Source organism: Rhinoderma darwinii, chromosome 2, assembly GCF_050947455.1.
Source record: "Rhinoderma darwinii isolate aRhiDar2 chromosome 2, aRhiDar2.hap1, whole genome shotgun sequence".
Lineage (NCBI taxonomy): Eukaryota > Metazoa > Chordata > Amphibia > Anura > Rhinodermatidae > Rhinoderma > Rhinoderma darwinii.
In genome coordinates, this window is record NC_134688.1 from 11,809,145 (window position 1) to 11,830,549 (window position 21,405).

Here is a 21,405-nt window from a genome sequence, read left to right on the forward strand (position 1 = left end):
TGCCCCTTTCTAGACACATTTTAAAAGTGTCTAGTGAGGTGCAAACATTTGTTCATAAATTAGTTTAAAATGAAATGCGCCAAAATTCACAAAACGTTTGTCAAATTTTTCGTCACATGGCAAGCACAGACACGTAGTAAATCTGCCCCATTGTGTTATCCTATTCATCACTGATCTTACCGCCCGGTGGATGAGAGCAACGTGGAGCTTTCTGATTTTCCACAATTTCATTAAAACCATAATCGGTGATCTTCAGGACAAATCTACCATCGACCACGCAATTTCGTGACTTTAGACGTCCATGCTGAAAGTCTCTGTGGTGTAAATATCTCATTCCCTATAATAAAAGTTAAAAATAAAAAATTTGCAAAGGAAAAAAAAACCATGAAAAACAAAACTACCAAAGCCTTCCACCAGGGGGCTCCACTCAATAGCTAATATAGCAATGCAAATATTTGTCACAAAAGGCATATCATCGATATTGCTCAGACATTATAATGGGGACGTAGGTTGGGGGAAACCATTTGGAGTGGCAATATTCCTTAATTTAGTTAATGTTTTTGGAATATGACTTCAGCGGGACTAAATATTGAGAATAAAATACTTTATATCAGGACTTTCAAATATTCACCCCACATTTCTACTTATTAGCATATGTATGCTATATGGGATTCCTGACTAGTAGAATGCACAAACTACATAATACTAAAGTTTACAGTGGAAATGGGAGATCTCTATATTGCCACCTGGTGGACGTGGCTGGTATTGCACTTTCTCTTTTTTGCATTTGCAATTTTTTAACAACTCTTTAATCATTTTCTCACCGCATCTGCATCATATATACCTTAATTAAATCTAATAGTAATGAAGATTTGAACATCCAGTCCAATTTGACGTCTTCATTTCTCAGCAGATCCTCCAGACTTCCTCTAGAACAATGTTCAGTCACAATGGCAAAAATGCCACAGTCGGAAAAAAAGCCCAGGAACGGATTGACATTTTCATGCCTCAAATCCTTCATCTGCAAACAGAAAAGGGACCAGTCGATTATAAACAGGGCTGGCTTTACATTAGAGGATGCAATCTGTAGTGCTCCTAAGCCCCTCATATAGTGTTTAGTTATACAGTGTATAAATAACCATACCATACAGTACATAATTATAAGAACCATACGGTACGGTGCCCAAATAATAGTGCCATACATTAGTCAAACAGTTGCCTAAAAAATATTGCCATACAGTGCCGCCGCCACCGCTGTACGCTGCAAAGTCATATACCATACAGTACCTAAATAGTAGCGCCACACAGTGCAACAGTACATACCACCACACACTGCAAAAGTAATATACTATACAGTACCTAAATAGCAGCGCCACACAGTGCAACAGTAAATACCACCATACACTGCATCGTCATATACCATACAGTACCTAAATAGCAGTGCCGCACAGTGCCCCAGTAAATACCACCATACACTGCAAAAGTAATATTCTATACAGTACCTAAATAACAGCGCCACACAATGTCACAGTAAATACCTCCATACACTGCAAAGTCACATACTATACAGTACCTAAATAACAGCGCCACACAATGTCACAGTAAATAATACCATCAGGGTATGTTCACACGACGAGAGGCATTTACGTGTGAAAAGACAGACTGTTAACAGCTGCCTCGTTTCACACGTAAATGCTCCTCCTCGTAATTTACGAGGCGTCTGAGACGCTCGTAAATCTTGAGCTGTGCTTCATTGAGTTCAATGAAGAACAGCTCAAATTACGTGGCAAAGAAGTGCCCTGCATATAATGTATATAAGTGTCCTGCACTTCTTTGCCGAGGCAGTCCATTTACGCGTCGTCGTTTGACAGCTGTCAAACGACGACGCGTAAATTACAGGTCGTCTGCACAGTACGTCGGCAAACCCATTCAAATGAATGGGCAGATGTTTGCCGACGTATTGGAGCCCTATTTTCAGACATAAAACGAGGCATAATACGCCTCGTTTACGTCTGAAAATAGGTCGTGTGAACCCAGCCTTATACACTGCAAAAGTAAAATACTATACAATACCTATATAACAGCGCCACACAATGTCACAGTAAGTACCACCATACACTGCAGTCATATACCATGCAGTACCCTAATAACTGCGGCACAAAATGCAACATTAAATACCACCATACGCTGCAAAAGTAATATAATATACAGTACCTATATAACAGCGCCATACAGTGCCACAGTAAATAATACCACCATTCACTGCAAAAGTCATATAATATACAATACCTAAATAGCAGCGCCACACAATGTCACAGTAAATACGGCTATACACTGCAGTCATATACCATACAGTACCTAAATAGCAGCGCCGCACAGTGCCCCAGTAAATTCTAATATACACTGCAAAAGTAATATACTATACAGTACCTAAATAGCAGCGCCACACAGTGCAACAGTAAATACCACCATACACTGCAAAGTCATATACCATACAGTACCTATATAACAGCGCTACACAATGTCAAAGTAAATAATACCACCATACACTGCGAAAGTAATATACTATACAATACCTAAATAGCAGCGCCGCACAGTGCCCCAGTAAATACCACCATACACTGCAAAAGTCATATACCATACAGTACCTCTATAACAACGCCATACAGTGCCACAGTACATACCACCATACACTGCAGAAGTCATATACCATACAGTACCTATATAACAGCGCCATACAGTGCCCCAGTAAATACCACCATAAACTGCAGAAGTCATATACCATACAGTACCTATATAACAGCACCATACAGTGCCACAGTACATACCATCATACACTGCAAAGTCATATACCATACAGTACCTATATAACAGCGCCATACAGTGCCCCAGTAAATACCACCATAAACTGCAGAAGTCATATACCATACAGTACCTATATAACAGCACCATACAGTGCCACAGTACATACCACCATACACTGCAAACGTCAAATACCATACAGTACCTATATAACAGCGCCATACAGTGCCACAGTAAATACCATGATACAGTAACCAAATAACAAAGTCATCTAACAACAGTGCTGTACAGTGTCTACATAATTCTGCTATACAATTAATATCAAGATTTCTGGTGATCGTAAGATTTAGGTGCTAGACCTCTGGGGTGACACCTACAGTACCGGCCGCACACCCCTAAGGACGCACCTAACATGGATTTTGAATCCACAGCACTGAAATGATGGCCATATATTGCCCTCACCTTGCGCAGCGTGCTGGTCGTGCTCTGCCGCAGTTCGTGGTAGACGCCCGGCTCAAACTTCTTTAGCCAAACCCAGTCTCCCTGCAAAATAATATCACAGTCACTACAAATCAGATATTTATTAGAGGGAACTTCTCACCAGTAGTGACTCAGTGGTGGATTATAATATGGGGGGTTCTGGTGGCCGTCCTGGGCACGTGGCTACCTAAGTGTCCATGGCCACCCAACCCACCCATCATGTAATCTGCCACAATGGCGCCATTTTTAAAAAAAAATTATCCATTACCTATTGGGTTAATCCGACGATAATTCTTACCCTTAGTTTTGACGACACATTAACATTGTATTAATGTCTATAAAGCCTATAAATAATCATGGGTTGTCCAGGATTAGAAAAACATGACTGCTTTCTTCAAGAAATAGCGCCACACCTGTCCATGGGTTGCATCTGGTATTGCAGCTCATCCCCATTGAACTGAATGAGACTGAACTGCAATACCACACATAACCTGTTGACAGGTGAGGCGCTGTTTTTGGAAAAAAGTCATGTTTTTCTTTGTTGGGACAACCCCTTTAAGATCCCAAACATTGTAAGATAGTGAAATCTTCTTGTCCTGATTCAGTTCTGTTGTTTCTATAAAGCCACCGAATCCTGAGAACATAATAAATAATTGCGGCTAATTGGACGTATTTGACGGAGAATCCCCGCTGCTTCCTGAATGGCCCAGTGATATCAGTAAACGCTTCTTACAAACGTCTCCCGTCCTAGTCTTGTGGGGTTGGACCTCCCGCTGTTCTACGCGCTGCAGAGAACTCCACTCCTTTCTTTGTAGATGTGTCGGTATTATCAAGGTTTTCTATCGGGAGGAAACTTGCTTCTTTATATGAGGGACTTATTGGAGAAATACTAAGCATATCAAATTCTGAGAAAGTTCTGTCATTTATAATACGGTAAAGTTCCAATGGTCTGGAATTCCTGATAATCTGGCATCGGGCAATAATAGACCCCATGCCCCATCTTGGTACAGAGATTGGTGGGAGGTCTGGTCAGCCGCCATCTTTCCTGCACAATTCAATCTGAAGACCGAAGCAAAATTCGGGTAATAGGGAGGGCAAAAGGGGCAACTGCCTATGGGCCCCTACCACCTAGGGCCTGAGATGCCACATTTTCTTGCACTGCTAATTGGAAGAAATCCAGTGGCCAAATGTTCATGTTTATTGCCTAAGGGATAGGTGGCTGTTAGACACTACTGGCTCTGCTTATCTCTGGAAGAACAAAGGTCATGCTAAAATACAACTTTTTCTTCCCAGTGCAGACACTGAGGCTGCCCTCCGTACACAGATTGTGGGCGGATCGTGTCTACATAATTTGAATATGTATGGCCTGCTAGGGAGCAGGGTCCCCACATTTTTTTGGTCACTACCAACCTTCATCCAGCTGCGAGTATTAGGCAGTAGGAACCTGAAACGTTCCTCCATCCATACAGAACCTGTGCACGTCCCCTTTTAGTCACATCATAATCTTTGTAGCTATTAGGGTATGTTCACACGAGGTCATTACGTCCGTAATTGACGGACGTATTTCGGCCGCAAGTACCGGACCGAACACAGTGCAGGGAGCCGGGCTCCTAGCATCATAGTTATGTACGACGCTAGGAGTCCCTGCCTCTCCGTGGAACTACTGTCCCGTACTGAAAACATGATTACAGTACGGGACTGTTGTCCGGCAGCGAGGCAGGGACTCCTAGCATCGTACATAACTATGATGCTAGGAGCCCGGCTCCCTGCACTGTGTCGGTCCGGGACTTGCGGCCAAAATACGTCCGTCAATTACGGACGTAATGACCTCGTGTGAACATACCCTTATTGTACACACAGGACAGGTCATTAATAAGATCTAATCGGTTATATGTGATCATCCCATAAGAAATAGACTCTAGTGGCCAGTGATTGGCTCCAAAGCCACCTCCAAATTAGGATGTCTTCTGCTGAACCTTTGGGACCCAATATTGTGGGCTCACCGGAGGATGCTCTTCTACTTTGTGGACCAATACAAACCTAGTCCCAGTCATGCTGGAGTATCGGACTGTAACCTTAATACTTTCTAAAAAAAAAAAAACAATTCCTTTGAAGATTTTAATTCTGCCTCAGCCCGTTCACTTTAGGTCATTATTGCTGAAGGCCTTGTTGGCTGGTCACCCGGCACCCGATGATCTGGCGACAATGATGAGATTTCCTTATCCATGCTACTTGTTGTTGGATATTGTACTTGAAGGGGTTGTCCTTGTTGAATGGACCCTTTTTAGGTGTCCACTTCCCCAGATAATAAGCTAATAGGGAGGAAGGATCCTGCTGCTGGTACTCCGAACTGAAACCTATAGCGCCTTCTAATCAATGGGTGGTCCTTCTAATGTAGGTCCTAAGAATGGACGGGAAGAAAATATAATCTCACTGCCTGCCAAAGAGCTAAGACGGCTGTCATAAGACGGTGCTGCAGATAGCCCCAAGACTTGTCTTCAAATCCCACTGAGATGTTCTAATAGGGTTACGTCCTGATGTGCCTATTGAATTATAGATCGAGCGACTTGGAGCTCACACTCAGCAGTTAGGAGCACAGAGAAGTTTTACGTCATGACTTGTAGACTTGTCTAAAACCCTTATGATGTCTTCAGTGTAAAGAAACCTCAACAGGAATTCCTACGACCTCCATTTTGGCGCATTTTAAGCCACACCCCTTCCCAACTAAGCCACGCCCCTTCTCTAGACATTTTTGCAATGTGCAAAACATCTGTAGTTAAATTTATCTAAACGGAAATGCGCCAAATTTTGGTACATTTTTCAACAATTTTTAGAGGTTAACACAGTAGTAAATTTGCCCCTCTATGCACTTTGTGCATATGGGGCAGGACACGTGACTGCTATGGGGCCCATCATGGGAGGGGGCCCAGCGCTGAACTGCTGCCCCTGCTTGCTATGACACTATCATAGTGGCTAGCTGCACCAACCACTAGAGGGAGCTCGTTGCCGACAAATTTATACAGCTCCTATTTCACGAGCTCCCCCTAGTGGTGGCTTTAGGCAGCCAGAATTATATAATTTATCAAGTCAGAAAAGCAGAGCTCCTATATACTGATATGAGTAACATTAACTTTAATTAAAGCAGAGTGTTTTTGGCGGAGGTCTCTGTGGGGGTGGGGTCCATTATAAATATTTCTATGGGGTCAAATGATTTCTGTATATGCCTCTGATATCAGGCGCTCTTGATTTCATCCCTGGGGTCCAATACCTGCCTACATATTATGTATGGGACAGGGGCATGAAAATGCATTCTATTTTCTCGCCCGCTTACCTCGTACACAGCCACGCTGGAGTTCTCATGGTTGATGGTACTTTTCGTGGACAGTGAACGAGTCATGGATTTCATACTTTTGCAGTCGGAAACACTTTTGGTGTCACTTATATTGTCAATATTCAGCTTCTACAAATAAAAATAAAGTGAAATATTCAAGTCATTCTTTTTCATTTTCTGTATGTCCAATTTGCACTATAGGATATGCTGATGACGACTCAGTGGTTGTAAAGCAGCGTGGGGGGTCCTGAGTTCAAATCCAACCAAGGACAACATCTACATGAAGTTTTTCATTAATTTCTTATAATGTTTGAAATGAAGTCATAATTGGCTGTAATCCGCCAGTAGGAGTTGCGGACAGCCACACATTTCCCCTGCTGGTGAAATATAGTATTACATGGCAGCTATTCAAATGACGCCTGTACAACCTAATAGAACGGAAAGGAGGTTGTCTCACTACATTTAAATGGTTTGTACAGGGTTAGAAAAACATGGCTGCTTTTTCACAAAAATAGCGCCCCACCTATCCATGGGTTGTGTCTGGTATTGCAGCTCTTTGAACTGAAGAGATTAGGGCTGAGTTACAATACCACACATAACCTATGGACAGGTGGTCTACGATTTTGGGATGAAAGTAAAGATGACCCTTTGTTATGATTATAAAACAATTTATTATTATATAATTCTGCATTAGGATCCATTAGGACTGAATCCATTTCTCAGGGGTTCATACATCTCTACTTATGATACAAATACAGACATAATTCCCATCTAATGCGGGAGAACATCTGACAGTTTCATAATCTGCCTTCAATCTCTTTATGTAAATATCCGACAACCACACATGAAATGCTCTGCAGATGATTTTATTTGATGTTTGTATATTTTATCTTATACTTTATAATAACTTATAGTTTATCTTCTATAATGTTACTGTATGTCAGAATTGTCACTTTATTATAATACATAGAAGTTTGTAACACTATATATTTAAAAGAAAATGTAATAGGAGAAAGGGAGGAGAAAACGAAGACAAAGAATAAGAAGAAGAAGAAAGGAGAAGAAGATAAAGATGGTAGAGGACAAAGAGAGAAAAAATGGAAGAAAAAGATAAAGAAGGAGGGTGGAAAAAAACAATGAAAGAAGGAAAATGAAGAAGGCGAAAAAGAAGATGGAAGGAAAAAGGAGGGATGAAAATAAGAAGAGTAAGAAGGAGAAATAAAAATAGGGACGAAAAATAAGAAGATAAAAGCGGAAGAGATGGAGGGAGGAAAAAGAAGAAGGAGGGAGGAAAAAGAGCAAGAAGAAGTAGAAGGAGAAAGAGGAAAAAGAAGAAAAAGAAGGAGACATAGGTGGGGAGAAAAAAGAAGAAAAAGGTAAAGCAGAAGAAGGAGAAGGAGAAGAAGAAGAATGAGAAGGAGGAGGAGAAGAAAAAGAAGTAGAAGAGAAGAAAAAGAAGAAGAAAGGAGAAGAAAAGAACAAGATGACAGAGGACAATAAGAGAAAAAGAGGAAGAAAAGGAGGGTGGAAAAAGACAATGAAAGAAGGAAAAAGAAGAAGAAAGAGAAAATGAGAGTGAAAAGGAGGAAAATAAGAAGAGTAAGAAGGATAAATAAAAAGAGGGAGGAAAAATAAGAAGAAGATGAGGAGGAAGAAGAAGACGAAAGAGGAAGAGATGGAGGGAGGGAGGAAAAAGAAGACGGAATGAGGAAAAAGAACAAGAAGGAGGAGGAGGGAGAGGGGGGAAGGAACAGAAGAAGAGAAAGAAGTTTGGGAGAAAAAAAAAGAAGAAGAATGGGAATAAGAAGAAGATGATGATAGAGGACAAAGAAAAAAAATCAATTAAAGAAGGAAAAAGGAGGAGAAAAGGAAGATGGAAGGAAAAAGGAGGGAGGAAAATAAGAAGAGTAAGAAGGAGAAATAAAAAGAGGGAGGAAATATAAGAAGATGAGGAGGAAGGAGAAGATGAAGTAGGAAGAGAATGAGTCGTGGCGGATTATCATTAGGGCGGTTCGGGCGGCCGCCCGGGGCCCAAGGCTCCCGGGGGGCCCATGGCCGGCCGAACCACACATGATCACATGGCCCCCCTCATACCCGGTGTGGCGTCGCTAGCACCGGACGGGGCCCCGGTGCTAGCGTCAGCCACATTCACACATCAATGAAAAGTTACTATAGTAACTGGGGCCTATGTAATAAACTACACGGGCCCCTGTTACTATAGTAACTGACAGTACTTACCCCTCCTCTTCCTGGAGCGCATCAGAGGTTCTGACGTCACAGCGCTGTGCGCAGCGCATAACGTCACGATGCTATGCGCTGCGCACAGCATCCCGACACTTGGAGTGAGGACCTGCGGCCGAAGAGGAGGTAAGTTTAATGTTAGTGTCTTGCTGATGGGTTGGGGTCAGACACCTGGGACCCCCGCTAATCAGCTGTTTTGAAGGGGTTGCAGCCGCTCGTACGAGCGCTACTTCCAGTTGCGTAACTACCGCTGTAGCAGCCGTAGCGGCTGCTACTGGGCCCGCGGCATGAGGGGGCCCGTGTCGCCCGCCGGCACGGGGCCCCACCATGGCCGGAGGCTCCGCTAGCTGCCGCTATGGCTGCTACAACGCGACTCCACTGAACACTACTGCAGAGCAGGGAGGTATCTCCCCCCTCTGCCATTAAACGGGTTGTTCCTACATAAGACATGTATCCCCTATCCACAGGATAGGGGATACATGTGTGATCGCTGGCACTGATAGGGAGAACGGGGGACTGAAAGTCCCCTGAAGTTCTCCATCACAAGCCTCGGACTTCCGGGGTCTGTGTCGGCAGCTCCGTAGAAATGAATGGAGCGCCGGTCGCGCTTGTGCGATCACACATGTATGCCCTATCCTGTGGATAGGGGATGCATGTCTTTTGTAGGACACACTATAGGTCGGATTTTTTTGGGGGGTTGGGGCTGCATGGCATTACCTACAGGGGGGCTGTATAGCGTTACCTACAGGGGGGCTCTGTATGGCGTTACCTACAGGGGGGGCTGTATGGCACTATCTACAGGGGGGCTGTATGGCGTTACCTACAGGGGGGGCTGTATGGCGTTATCTAAAGAGGGGGCTGTATGGCGTTATCTACAGAGGGGGCTGTATGGCGTTATCTACAGAAGGGGCTGTATGGCGTTATCTACAGAGGGGGCTGTATGGCGTTATCTACAGAGGGGGCTGTATGGCGTTATCTACAGGGGGGGCTGTATGGCATTATCTACAGGGGGCTGTATGGCGTTATCTACAGGGGGCTGTATGGCGTTCACTATAGGGGGGGCTGTATGGCGTTATCTACAGGGGGGCTGTATGGCATTCTCTACAGTGGGGGCTGTATGGCGTTATCTACAGAGGGGGCTGTATGGCGTTACCTACAGAGGGGGTCTGTATGGCGTTACCTACAGAAGGGGGCTGTATGGCGTTACCTACAGAGGGGGCTGTATGGCGTTACCTACAGAGGGGGACTGTATGGCTTTATCTACAGGGGGGGCTGTATGGAGTTATCTACAGGGGGCTGTATGGCGTTATCTACAGGGGGGCTGTATGGCGTTATCTACAGGGGGCTGTACGGCGTTATCTACAGGGGGCTGTACGGCGTTATCTACAGGGGGGGGCTGTAAAAATGGCACTATCTACAAGGGGGGGTTGTGTGACACCCAGGGGAGGGGGGGGCCCCAGTCAAAAGTCTGCTATGTGGCCCAGTCTTTCCTAGTTACACCCCTGGCTACTTCCCCTTAATTCCGATCACTTTCTTACACTGAATCGCCGACACGGACGTGTCAGCGATTCACAGTGTGAGCAAGTGAGGGAAATGAGGAAGCAGCTCTCGTACGAGCGGCTGCAACCCCTTCAAAACAGCTGATTGGCGGGGGTCCCGGGTGTCTGACCCCAACCAATCAGCTATTGATGGCCTATACTGAGGATAGGCCATCAATGTTTAGGGACTGGACAGCCTTTAAAGCCTACCATGTGTTAGGCTTAGATACAGGGCTCCAGCTTATACTGCATAAGAATACTGTCTGCTGCACCCTGTATCTAAGCCCACATTAAGCTTAGATACAGGGTCCAACAAACAGTATCACACATGCACCTGGGCCCTGTATCTAGGGTCCTGTATCTAAGGCCCTGTTCACATCACCGCTGCCCTTCCGTTGAGGGGTTCCGTCTGGTTAACCCCTCAACGGAAAGCAAATGGAAACCTTAGCTTCCATTTGCATCACCATTGATCTAAATGGCGATGGAACCTTTGCTAAAGATTTCCGTTTGGGGGGATATTCATTTGTATATATAGGGGGCTGTGTGTAACGCTCTCTACGGGGGGATGTGTGATATCAACAGGGGGCTGTGTGTGGCACTATCTATGGAGGGGGTGTAATATCCACAGGGGCTGTGTGTGGCACTATGTACAGGGGGCTGTGTGTGGCGCTATCTATGGAGGGGGTGTAATATCTACAGGGGGCTGTGTGTGGCACTATGTACAGGGGGCTGTGTGTGGCACTATGTACAGGGGGCTGTGTGTGCCACTATGTACAGGGGGCTGTGTGTGCCACTATGTACAGGGGGGCTGTGTGTGGAGATATCTACAGTGGGGCTGTATCTGGTGCTATCTACAGGGGGGCTGTGTGTGTGGCGCAATGTACAGGGGGCTGTTTGTGCCACTATGTACAGGGGGCTGTGTGTGCCACTATGTACAGGGGGCTGTGTGTGGTGCTATCTATGGGGGGTGTAATATCTACAGGGGGCTGTGTGTGGCACTTTGTACAGGGGGCTGTGTGTATGTGGTGTTTTACAGTGTATGGTATTATTATATTCAGGTGCGCAGTGTTTGGTGCTATTATATTTAGGGGTACAGTATGTGGGATCATGATAACTTTATTTTCATTTATAAGTGTGGAAATGTTGGAAAAGTGAGGAGTCGAAGACATCTGAGTGGCAAATTCTGCAGAAATGAGTCATGGACGGGAGAAGTCGTCATGAGCGCTGGACCGGATGGAGAAGAAAAGAGGAAAAAAAACTACTAGAATCTGAGACGTCGTCACCTGTGAGTCACTAGATTTATAGAGAATTTGTCACCTCTCCTGACATTTTTATTATAGGAAATCCTTGTATTTCACAAAAAGTCTTTCTGCAGTCCGGGACTGATAGACAATTCCCCTTGTCAGGAGGATGTGTCCCAGGACAGTGTGATACTGTCAGTATGTAGGGACACAGCCCTGTGACAAGGGGAATCCGTAACACCCATTTGTTAATGCTTGCCCAAAAAGGTAGTGTTAAAAATAGTTAGGGCACGGCAGGGCGGCGGTGCGGAAGGGGGGCCCAAGTTTGGGTAACAGCCCAGGGCCCATCGTCTACTTAATCCGCCACTGAGAATGAGGAAAGAAATAGAAGGAGAGAGGAAAAAGAAGACGAAAAAGAAGGAGGAAGAGGAGACAGGAGGAAAGAGAAGAAGAGAAATAAGAAAACATAGATGGGGAGAAAAAAGAAAAATAAAAAAAAAGGATGTCCTATTTTTTGCAGAGCCTTTCTACGCCCCGGACACCTTCCTGTAAATATACAGGAAGGTGTCCGTGGTCAATAGAAATTAATGTAATTACAGATCAAAATTACGGCCGTGTGCATGGGGCCTAAGAGGGAGTAATAAAAAGAGGGAGGAAAAATAAGAAGAAGATGAGGAGAAGACAAAAGAGAAAGCCTAAGGATGGAGGAAAAATAAGAATAATAAAAAGAAGGAGGTAGAAGAGGAAGAAAAAAGAAGAGAGAAAGAGAAATAGGGAGGGAGAAAAAAGAAGAGGAGGAAGAAGAAGAAGAAAAGAAAAGAAAGAGAAGAAGAGGGACAAAAAGACAAAGAAGAGCATAAGGAGAAAGAAAATCTTGATGGATGGCAAGAAAGAAAATATGATGGAGGGCAGAAGCGGCAGCAGGGGGGGTTCCAGTTGCCATGAAACCCTCCTGTGACATGGGCCTTGGCACTCAATTGTATCCGCTTCCTTAGTTTCCCTTCCCCAGCATTCTTGTGATGCAGGCCTGGTCAGAAGAGACCAGGCCTGCATTGCTGGAAGATGACATGGGAACAGGGACAGGCGAGTGTGGCATTATCTAAAAGGGGCATTATCTACATAGGCACTGTGGCATTATCGACAGGGGGCACTGTGGCGCTATCTACATGGGCACTGTGTGTGACACTATCAAAATGGGCACTGTGGCACTATTTACAGGGGGCACTGAGTGTGGCACTATCTACACTGATTCTGACGCTCAGTAGTGGTCAACACATATCCACTAGCCTAGCCCCTTATACTAGAGCTTGTAATATAAAGGGCTCGGCTGGTGGATATGTGCAGACCACTACTCGTAGCGTTAAAACCAGAGGGTAGTGGGAGCTCTGCAAAAAATCCTTGGTTTATAAAGTACGCATTCGGAAACCCTCCTTTTTAAAAATCCTGCGTTTACCCCTGGAGGGGAAGGAAGAATCAGATGATAGAGGGAAATAAGTAAAAGAATTAGTAGATGAGAGAGAAGATGATTCAGGATAAGAAAAAGAAGAAGGAGGAAGATAAGATGATAAGTCCATGATGGAGGAGGAAGATAAGAAGAAGAGTAAGAAGAAAAAGAACGTGAAAGAGAAGTGGAAGGAGATGGAAAAGACTAAGATGATGATGGAGGTGAGAAAGAAGAAGAGTAAAAGATATAGAAAAAGAAGATGAAATTAGAGGGGAAAAAAAGGAAGGAAAATGATCAATGAGAAGAAGAAAGATGATGGAGAAGAGGAAGAAAATGAATGAGAGAAGCAAAAGATAAAGGAGAAGAAATAAGATGGACAAGGGAAATATGGAGAAACAGACAAAGACGACAAGACTTTCACCATCTTACCTTTACACTCAGCTTGGGGTTGATAAACGTCAGGTCATCCAGAGACAGTAGTATTTTGTTGGGTCCCTTCACCAGTTGTATCTGGAGGATGCTGTGTCTGGAATATTACAGGAATGTGGACAACATAGAACGTGTCTGTAATGACGGGGATAGGGAAACGGACAAGTGAGCCCTAATCTACCCGCCACTCTGTCCCTGCCTACTTGCAACGACCCGCCCTAGGCGACGGGGTACAACTGGGCGGCGGTCCCTATGCTCAGTAAGTGCACGAGACAAACAGACAAGGGAACACAAAGCAAAGGGAAAGGGGCAGTTGCCCACGGCAACACCGTGTGCAACAAGAGTGGTGAACGAGCCGAGTCAAACCAGGAGTGTACGAGGTACCAAACGCAGAGCAGGAGAGTAGTGAGTAAGCCAGGGTCAGTATGGAGCAGGATCAAATAGTAGAAGCTGTAGCTGGGCCAGGAAACCACACGAGAAGAATCACAAGCAAAGGAGGAACAGGAAAGGCAGGTATAAATAGACAGAGGGCGGGAGCTAGCTCCGTCTGGCCAGGCTGCGATAGGCTCTCCCACTCCTAAGCATGCCATCCTGAGTGGTGGAAGATGGAGTCAGTCTCAGAGACATAGACTCAGGTGCAGACTGATTACCTATGGGCGTAGACACAGAAGTTGTGCCTGGCAGATCCTTTACAGTGTCGTAGATATTGTCACCACGACCTATCAATCTTGACACATCTCAACCCATAGAATGCTGGTACTCTATTCTGTGTTCTATACTGTTCTATACTCTGTTCTATACTGTGCACCATTATAGCAACTTCTACTTCTAGATCAGTGCCTAGCAGAGTATAAAGCATTACATGGCCTCCACTGAAATCAATAGACGTCCATGGAACGCATTCAGGCTGGTGGTCCTCCAGAGCAACTAACTGTGGGACCTTCCTCCACTAAGACCAGGAAAGAAGCTAGGCTTTGTTTCACCCGTGGCAATGTTTTAGTTTGGGGCCCCTTCCCCTACAAAGTAATAGATACAAATTCCTGTATGGTGACGTCATCAACCAAACCATCAGGTTTTTATTACCGAGTGGTGGCCCAGCTCTCCTCCACTTGTTGCCAAAATAGTATGTATCCCCGATATAAAATTGTATTGTAAATTCATTCTGCTGGCGCCAGTGGAAACCCCCCCCCCCCCCACACACACAACCAGAATCTGGCTCACCAGTCCCCACTAGCTACACGCCTGGTTGACCCCATGTCGTAATAAGGCAGGATTGTCCAAGTAGGGTAGTGTATACAGTAGGAAATATGTACGTATATACTCCCATTGTCCATCATGATCAACGCATGACATCTATACTGTAGGACTATAATCCTAGTTCTGTGGCCAACACTCTGTCCCTAAGGTTTATTGACGAAACACATAAAAACCATAAACCAATCAACCTTACAACAAACACTGAAAATTCACTCTAATATCATGTTTTCAGGATTTGCAACAAGTTAAACAATGATCACAATTTTAATCCCAGAGATTATTTCATTGTGTCGTCAACCAAAGATGAGCAACCAGGTCAGAAGGACAGATACCTTGCATTAAAGGTGGATTTATAAGGCTGTAAAGACCAGGAAAATGAAAGAGACTGAATAAATACCAATACGGACTGACAACACGGACAACCATCAAAGGAGCATGCTACAATAAGAGTTTAATGGTGCACTGAAACTTATTGCTCTTCCTGCTTAAAGGGTATGTCCACCTTTGAAACCATTTTTTTGTATGGCACCAAGTCATCTAAAAATAATTGAGCCAAGTTTGCAAATAGACTTGGTAAAAAAGAAAAATCGCTTACCGTTTTGTGTATACAGCTCCTATGCAGAGCTATGTGTTTCCCTGGTTACAGACTACAAACAAACTCTGTGTAGTCTGATCCTGTCGTCATGTTTCTTTGTCTCCTCTACTTCTGTCTGTAGATTAGTAACTAGAAGGAGCAGAAGAAAGTGGAGTAACACATGACTGCAGGATCAGGTTTGTTTGTAGCTTTGAACTATGGAAAAACATAGGTCCGCATAAGAACTGTATACACAAAACGGTAGGCGATTTTTCTTAATCAAGACTATTTGCTTCATTTTTGTTCATTTTAGATGCATTGGAGCAAGAAAAAAGGTTGCAAAAGTATACACACCCTTTAAGCAAAGATGTAATGAAAATAAGTATTTACCTGATGAGATAAGAGACGGCGACGCCACATAATGCCAAGGCAAATACCAAGCCGAACACCAGGATGACAATAGATGGTTCAATACCTGAAATACACAATGAGTATTACTACTACAGGTCAGAAGAGTGATATAAATGACTCTATGAAAAACCCCTAAAACATGGGGAGTAAAGAAGAGCACAAAAATGTACCCCAATCCACAATGTATATGGAAGTCCGAAGAATTTTGTGGTTTCCCATAGAATCAACATAGTTCCATATTATGGTCTCTATCATCTACTATGGGGACAATATGGATCCATATTATGGTCTCTATCATCTACTATGGGGACAATATGGATCCATATTATGGTCTCTATCATCTACTATGGGGAAAATATGGATCCATATTATGGTCTCTATTGTAACGTCTATGGCCATGGTCCGTCGTTCGGTCGTTAACCTCGACGGCCGTGGCCATGGACATCTTACTTCGCTGCAGCGTTGTCCTCCTGTGAGGCGCCGACACTCACTTCTGGACTTCGAGTGTCTACGGCGCGCGCGTGCACAGCCTTAAAGGGCCAGTGCGCACATTTTTGCAGGAAGTCTGCAATCTAGCCCAGTATGCCCTGGGCTATAAAAAGGGCTCTGTCCTCTTGCTCTTTGCCAGAGCGTTGTTCGTTACCCATTGTTTGTCGTGCTTATGGTCTCCCAGTGTCTTCCAGTTTCCCAGTGTACCTTGCTCCTGTATCCCGTATCCTATTTCCGTGCTACTTAGTGCTATTGCTGTGCTGTGCTATTGCCGTGCTGTGCTACAGTCTACGCTTGATCTACTACGCCTCACCTGACGACTTCCCGCCGCCTGGTCCTGGACGTGCCTGCCTCGCTACTGCCTATGATTGCCTCAGGTACCCTCGCTGAACTAATTGAACTCTGTACTTACCTGTTTGGCCAGCTGCCATCCCGCTACGTGGCACGGCTCAGTGGGTCCACACCCTGCATCGTGACATCTATCATCTCTATCATCTCTATCATCTACTATGGGGACAATATGGATCCATGTTATGGTCTCTATCATCTACTATGGGGACAATATTGATCCATATTATGGTCTCTATCATCTCTATCATCTACTATGGGGACAATATGGATCCATATTATGGTCTCTATCATCTATATAATCTACTATAGGAACAATCTGGATCCATATTATGGTCTCTATCATCTACCACGGGGACAATATGGATCCATATTATGGTCTCTATCATCCCTATCATCTACTATGGGGACAATATGGATCCATATTATGGTCTCTATCATCTACTATGGGAACAATATGGATCCATGTTATGGTCTCTATCATCTACTATGGGGACCATATGGATCCATATTATGGTCTCTATCATCTACTATGGGGACAATATGGATCCATATTATGGTCTATCATCTCTATCATCTACTATGGGGACCATATGGATCCATATTATGGTCTCTATCATCTGCAATGGGAAAATATGGATCCATATTATGGTCTCTATCATCCCTATCATCTACTATTGGGACAATATGGATCCATATTATGGTCCCTATCATCTCTATCATCTATTATGGGGACAATATGGATCCATATTATAGACTCTGATGAACATATATCACAATTTTTTCCCATAGACATTAAAGCAGCTCTGTCAGCACATTATAAGTGGCCTATATTGTACATTATGTGATCGGCGCTGTAATGTAGATTAGAGAATTTTCTTTTTATTTAGAAAAACGATCATTTTTGATGGAGTTATGACCTATTTTAGCTTTATGCTAATGAGTTTCTGAATGGACAACTGGGCGCGTTTTACTATATGACCAAGTGGGCGTTGTACAGAGGAGTGTATGACGCTGACCAATCAGTGACCAATCAGTGACCAATCAGTGACCAATCAGCGTCATACACTTCTCTCCATTCATTTACTCTGCAGATAGTGATATATCTATATCGCTATGTGCAGTCACATAAACGCACTATAACGCTACTTATGTGTCATGACAATGAATATACATCACCTCCAGCCAGGACGTGATGTGTATTCATTCTCCTGACCACTTCTGTAGCGTCTCTGTGATTTACAGCACAGCGAGATCTCGCTGTGAATAACAGCTTACAGAGTAATCTCGCGAGACTATGCCTGCTATGCTCTAAATCACAGAGATGCTACAGAAGTGGTCAAGATTCACAATACACATCACGTCCAGGCTGGAGGTGATGTATATTCACTGTCAGGACACTGCCATAATGTTATTGTGTGTTTATGTGACTGCACATAGCGATATAGCTAGATCACTATGTGCTGTGTAAATGAATGGAGAGGAGTGTATGATGCTGATTGGTCACTGATTGGTCACTGATTGGTCAGCGTCATACACTTCTCTCCACAACGCCCACTTGGTCATATAGTAAAACATGCCCAGTTGTCCATTGAGAAACTCATTAGCATAAAGCTAATATAGGTCATAACTCAGTCAAAAATGATCGTTTTTTTTAAATAAAAACACTGCTGTAATCTACATTACCGCGCCGATCACATCATGTACAAGATAGGCCACTTATAATATGGTGACAGAGCCTCTTTAAATAAGTCCAAAATATGGATCTGTATTTTCCAACTCCATTGACTTCTATTAGGGTAAGTTCACACAGAGTGTTTTGACACGTTTTTTTACGCGGAAACTGCGTCGGAAAACGCGCCAAAAAATGGGTCAAAATGCCTCCCATTGATTTCAATGAGAGGCGGAGGCGTATTGGGCGTTTACATCTCTGACCTCCCATTGACATCAATGGGAGGCAGAGAAAGCGTATTTCGCCGCGTTCTTTACCTGCGGCGCTCAATGGCCGTGGGTGAAAAACGGCGCTAAAAACTGCGGGCAGGCAGATCAAAATCTGCCTCAAAATTCCAAACGGAATTTTGAGGCAGATTTTCTGCTCACAAAAAACTCAGTGTGAACGCAGCCTAAGTCTCCTATAGGGAGTTAGAGCAGTACTTTCATATCTCACGCTGCACAACCTTCAGTGACCCCAGGGGGGCGATACAGGAACTTTTCTACATGTTATCATCGCTCCTACCAATCAGAGAGGATCATGTGGTCACTTTTTCCCCTACTACTGACGTGAGTAGATGAGCAGTAACAGATCTAACCCCCCCCCCCCCCCCCAACCCCTGCTCCTAATCAGGACATTTGTTGACTCCATCACTCGAATGTTCACCGGCAACGGAGTCTCTGAGATTTTTGGTCCCTTCAGTTCTGGTGATTATTTGGAGATATATGCAGGTAAACGTAGATATAAGTGACGTGTGTGAACTCTGAACATCTTACACATTTATCTTTAGGGGTAGTTGTGAACCTCAGACTCGTTCGGGTCACACATTTAGTCACAAACATAACTTTTGATGCAGTTTTTTCAAAAAATTGCACTTTGACGCAAAATTGCATGAAGGCGCCCATGAGGGTAAACTGCTGGTTGTCATTTTCACATTGTGCCAGGTGTCTGCTCTTATAAAGTATATAGGTATCGGGGTTTTAATATATATTTTTTTATTTTAACCCTTCCCTCTGCCTGCATTCTGGACCCTAATGACCAAGCAATTTTTTTAGTTTTTCTATCATTCAAAGAGCTACAACTGTTTTTTGTTTTCACGTGGACACGGCTGTAACCGTAATTTAGCCATCGTTCTATGTATTTTACATTTACGCCGTTTACCGTGTGGCGTAAATCACATGCCACCTTTATTCCATGGGTCGGTACGATTACGGCGATACCAAATATGTCGATTTTTTTTAATGTTTTACGACTTTTACAGAATATAAACACTTTTGAACTAAAATCATTTTATTTTGCATCGGCGCTTTCCAAGAGCCGTAACTTTTTTATTTTTCCGTCAATGTCGCCACATATGGGGTTGTTTTTTACGCAACTTCATTGCTACCATTTTGGGTTACATGGGACTTATTGATTAACCTTTTATTTTTTGGGGGGGGGGGGTAGATTGGAAAACAATAGCAATTTTGCCGTTGTATTTTGCGTTGTTTTTTTTTTTACGGCGTTCAACTTGCAGTTTAAATAATGTGCTAAGTTTATTTTTTGGGTCATTACGATTGCGGGATACCATATATGTGTCGTTTTTATTTTATTTTTACGCTTTTACTAAATCAAACCATTTTTTAGAGGAAAAAAATGTTTTGTTTTTTTTTCTGTGTAGCTTTTAATATTTTTTATTTCACATCACTTATTTTTTCAGTCCCACCCGGGGACTTCACTGTGCGATTTTTAGATCGCAGATATAATGCTTTGGTATACTTCGTATAGTGTAAAACTGACAGGCAATCTATTAGGACGTGCCTTTGTTAGGCCCCCGGCTGCCATGGCAACCCATCAGATGCCCGTAATTGAATTTACGGGCCGCCGATGGGTGACAGAGGGAGCTTCCTCTCTCTGTAAACTACTCAGATGCAGCGGTCGCTAATGACCGCGGCATTTGAGGGGTTAAACGGTCGCGATCTAAGTAAACTTCGATCGCTACCGTTGGAGCAGGAGCCCAGCTGTCATCAGACAGCCGAACCCCCGTACCAGCCTGCATGGGACACCCGTGCAGCACGTTGATTAGGCCGCCGTGAAAATGGTTGTGCCCTAGAATGGAGTACCTTAATGACTGCCGTGAAAAGGCGTATCGGCGGTCATTAAGGGGTTAAAATGTAGTGTAAAAATTGTCCTGAACCTCCTAGTAACGAAACAGATATAGGATAAGTGTCTTCATGGTTTCAGACTACAAATAAACCCTGTGTAGTCTAAGGCCTGATTCAGACGAGCGTGTCCATTTTGCGTCCGCAAAAAACTGACCGTATTTAATGCATTTGATGGACAGCACGCGGACGTAGACAACGTTTGTCTGAACAAGGCCTAAGGCCTCATACCCACTTCAGTGAAATGCTTCATTTATTTTTTTAACGTATAGCACACTGACCCATTCATTTCTATGGGGCCACGCACACTTCCGTGTTTTTAACGGGACCCTGTGGCCGTTCCGACAAAAATAGAACAGTTCCTATTCCTGTCTGTTTTTTGCGGATCAGTCTCGGCCATTCTTTTTATTTGGTCCGTTAAAATAAGGGACTGCACGCGGTAGCCATCCGTGTGCAGTCCGTGTTTCGCGGATCCGTGGTTCACGGCCATATATTTGGCAACGGATGTGTTCTTGAGGCCTCACCCTGCAGTCAGATGTTTCTCTCTTCCATGTGCCTCTTTTTGTACTGTCTGTAGGATAATAAGAAGCAGGATAGAGGGAGTGGAGTAACACATGACTGCAGGATCAGACTACACAGGGCTTGTTTGTAGTCTGTAACCATGGAGACACAAAGGTCCTGGGCGAGATTGGGGGGGGTGCTGTTGGTTGGCATGGCAGCCTGGGGGCCTGATGAAGGCCCCAGGTCCACCATCTTTGTACTCCTGTGAAGCCCTGTCTGTCAGAATCACGATATACTGCAATACATTAGTAGATCTTGACACTAATAAAGAATTGAAACACAAAGTATATTAGAAATTTTCAGAACGTTTTATTGGGTTTATCCTAGTTATATGCCATAAAATTATAATAGGGGAAATACCCCTTTAAGCTTCATTTACATAAAACCCAAAAGTCCTTTAAATATCA

At 43.9% G+C, this 21,405-nt stretch overlaps 1 protein-coding gene across 1 annotated transcript in view; it reads right to left on the minus strand.

Annotated features, from left to right (window-relative positions):
• The window catches only part of LOC142741696 (retinal guanylyl cyclase 2-like), a 105,534-nt gene that overhangs the window by 42,034 nt on the left and 42,095 nt on the right, over positions 1-21,405 (minus strand). The window contains exons 4-9 of the mRNA XM_075851040.1: positions 15,728-15,812; positions 13,507-13,603; positions 6,614-6,742; positions 3,265-3,345; positions 845-1,021; positions 181-337 (exon numbers count right to left, since the gene is read on the minus strand). Coding sequence (XP_075707155.1) covers positions 181-337; positions 845-1,021; positions 3,265-3,345; positions 6,614-6,742; positions 13,507-13,603; positions 15,728-15,812 — 726 coding nt within the window. The remainder of the gene's footprint in view (positions 1-180; positions 338-844; positions 1,022-3,264; positions 3,346-6,613; positions 6,743-13,506; positions 13,604-15,727; positions 15,813-21,405) is intronic.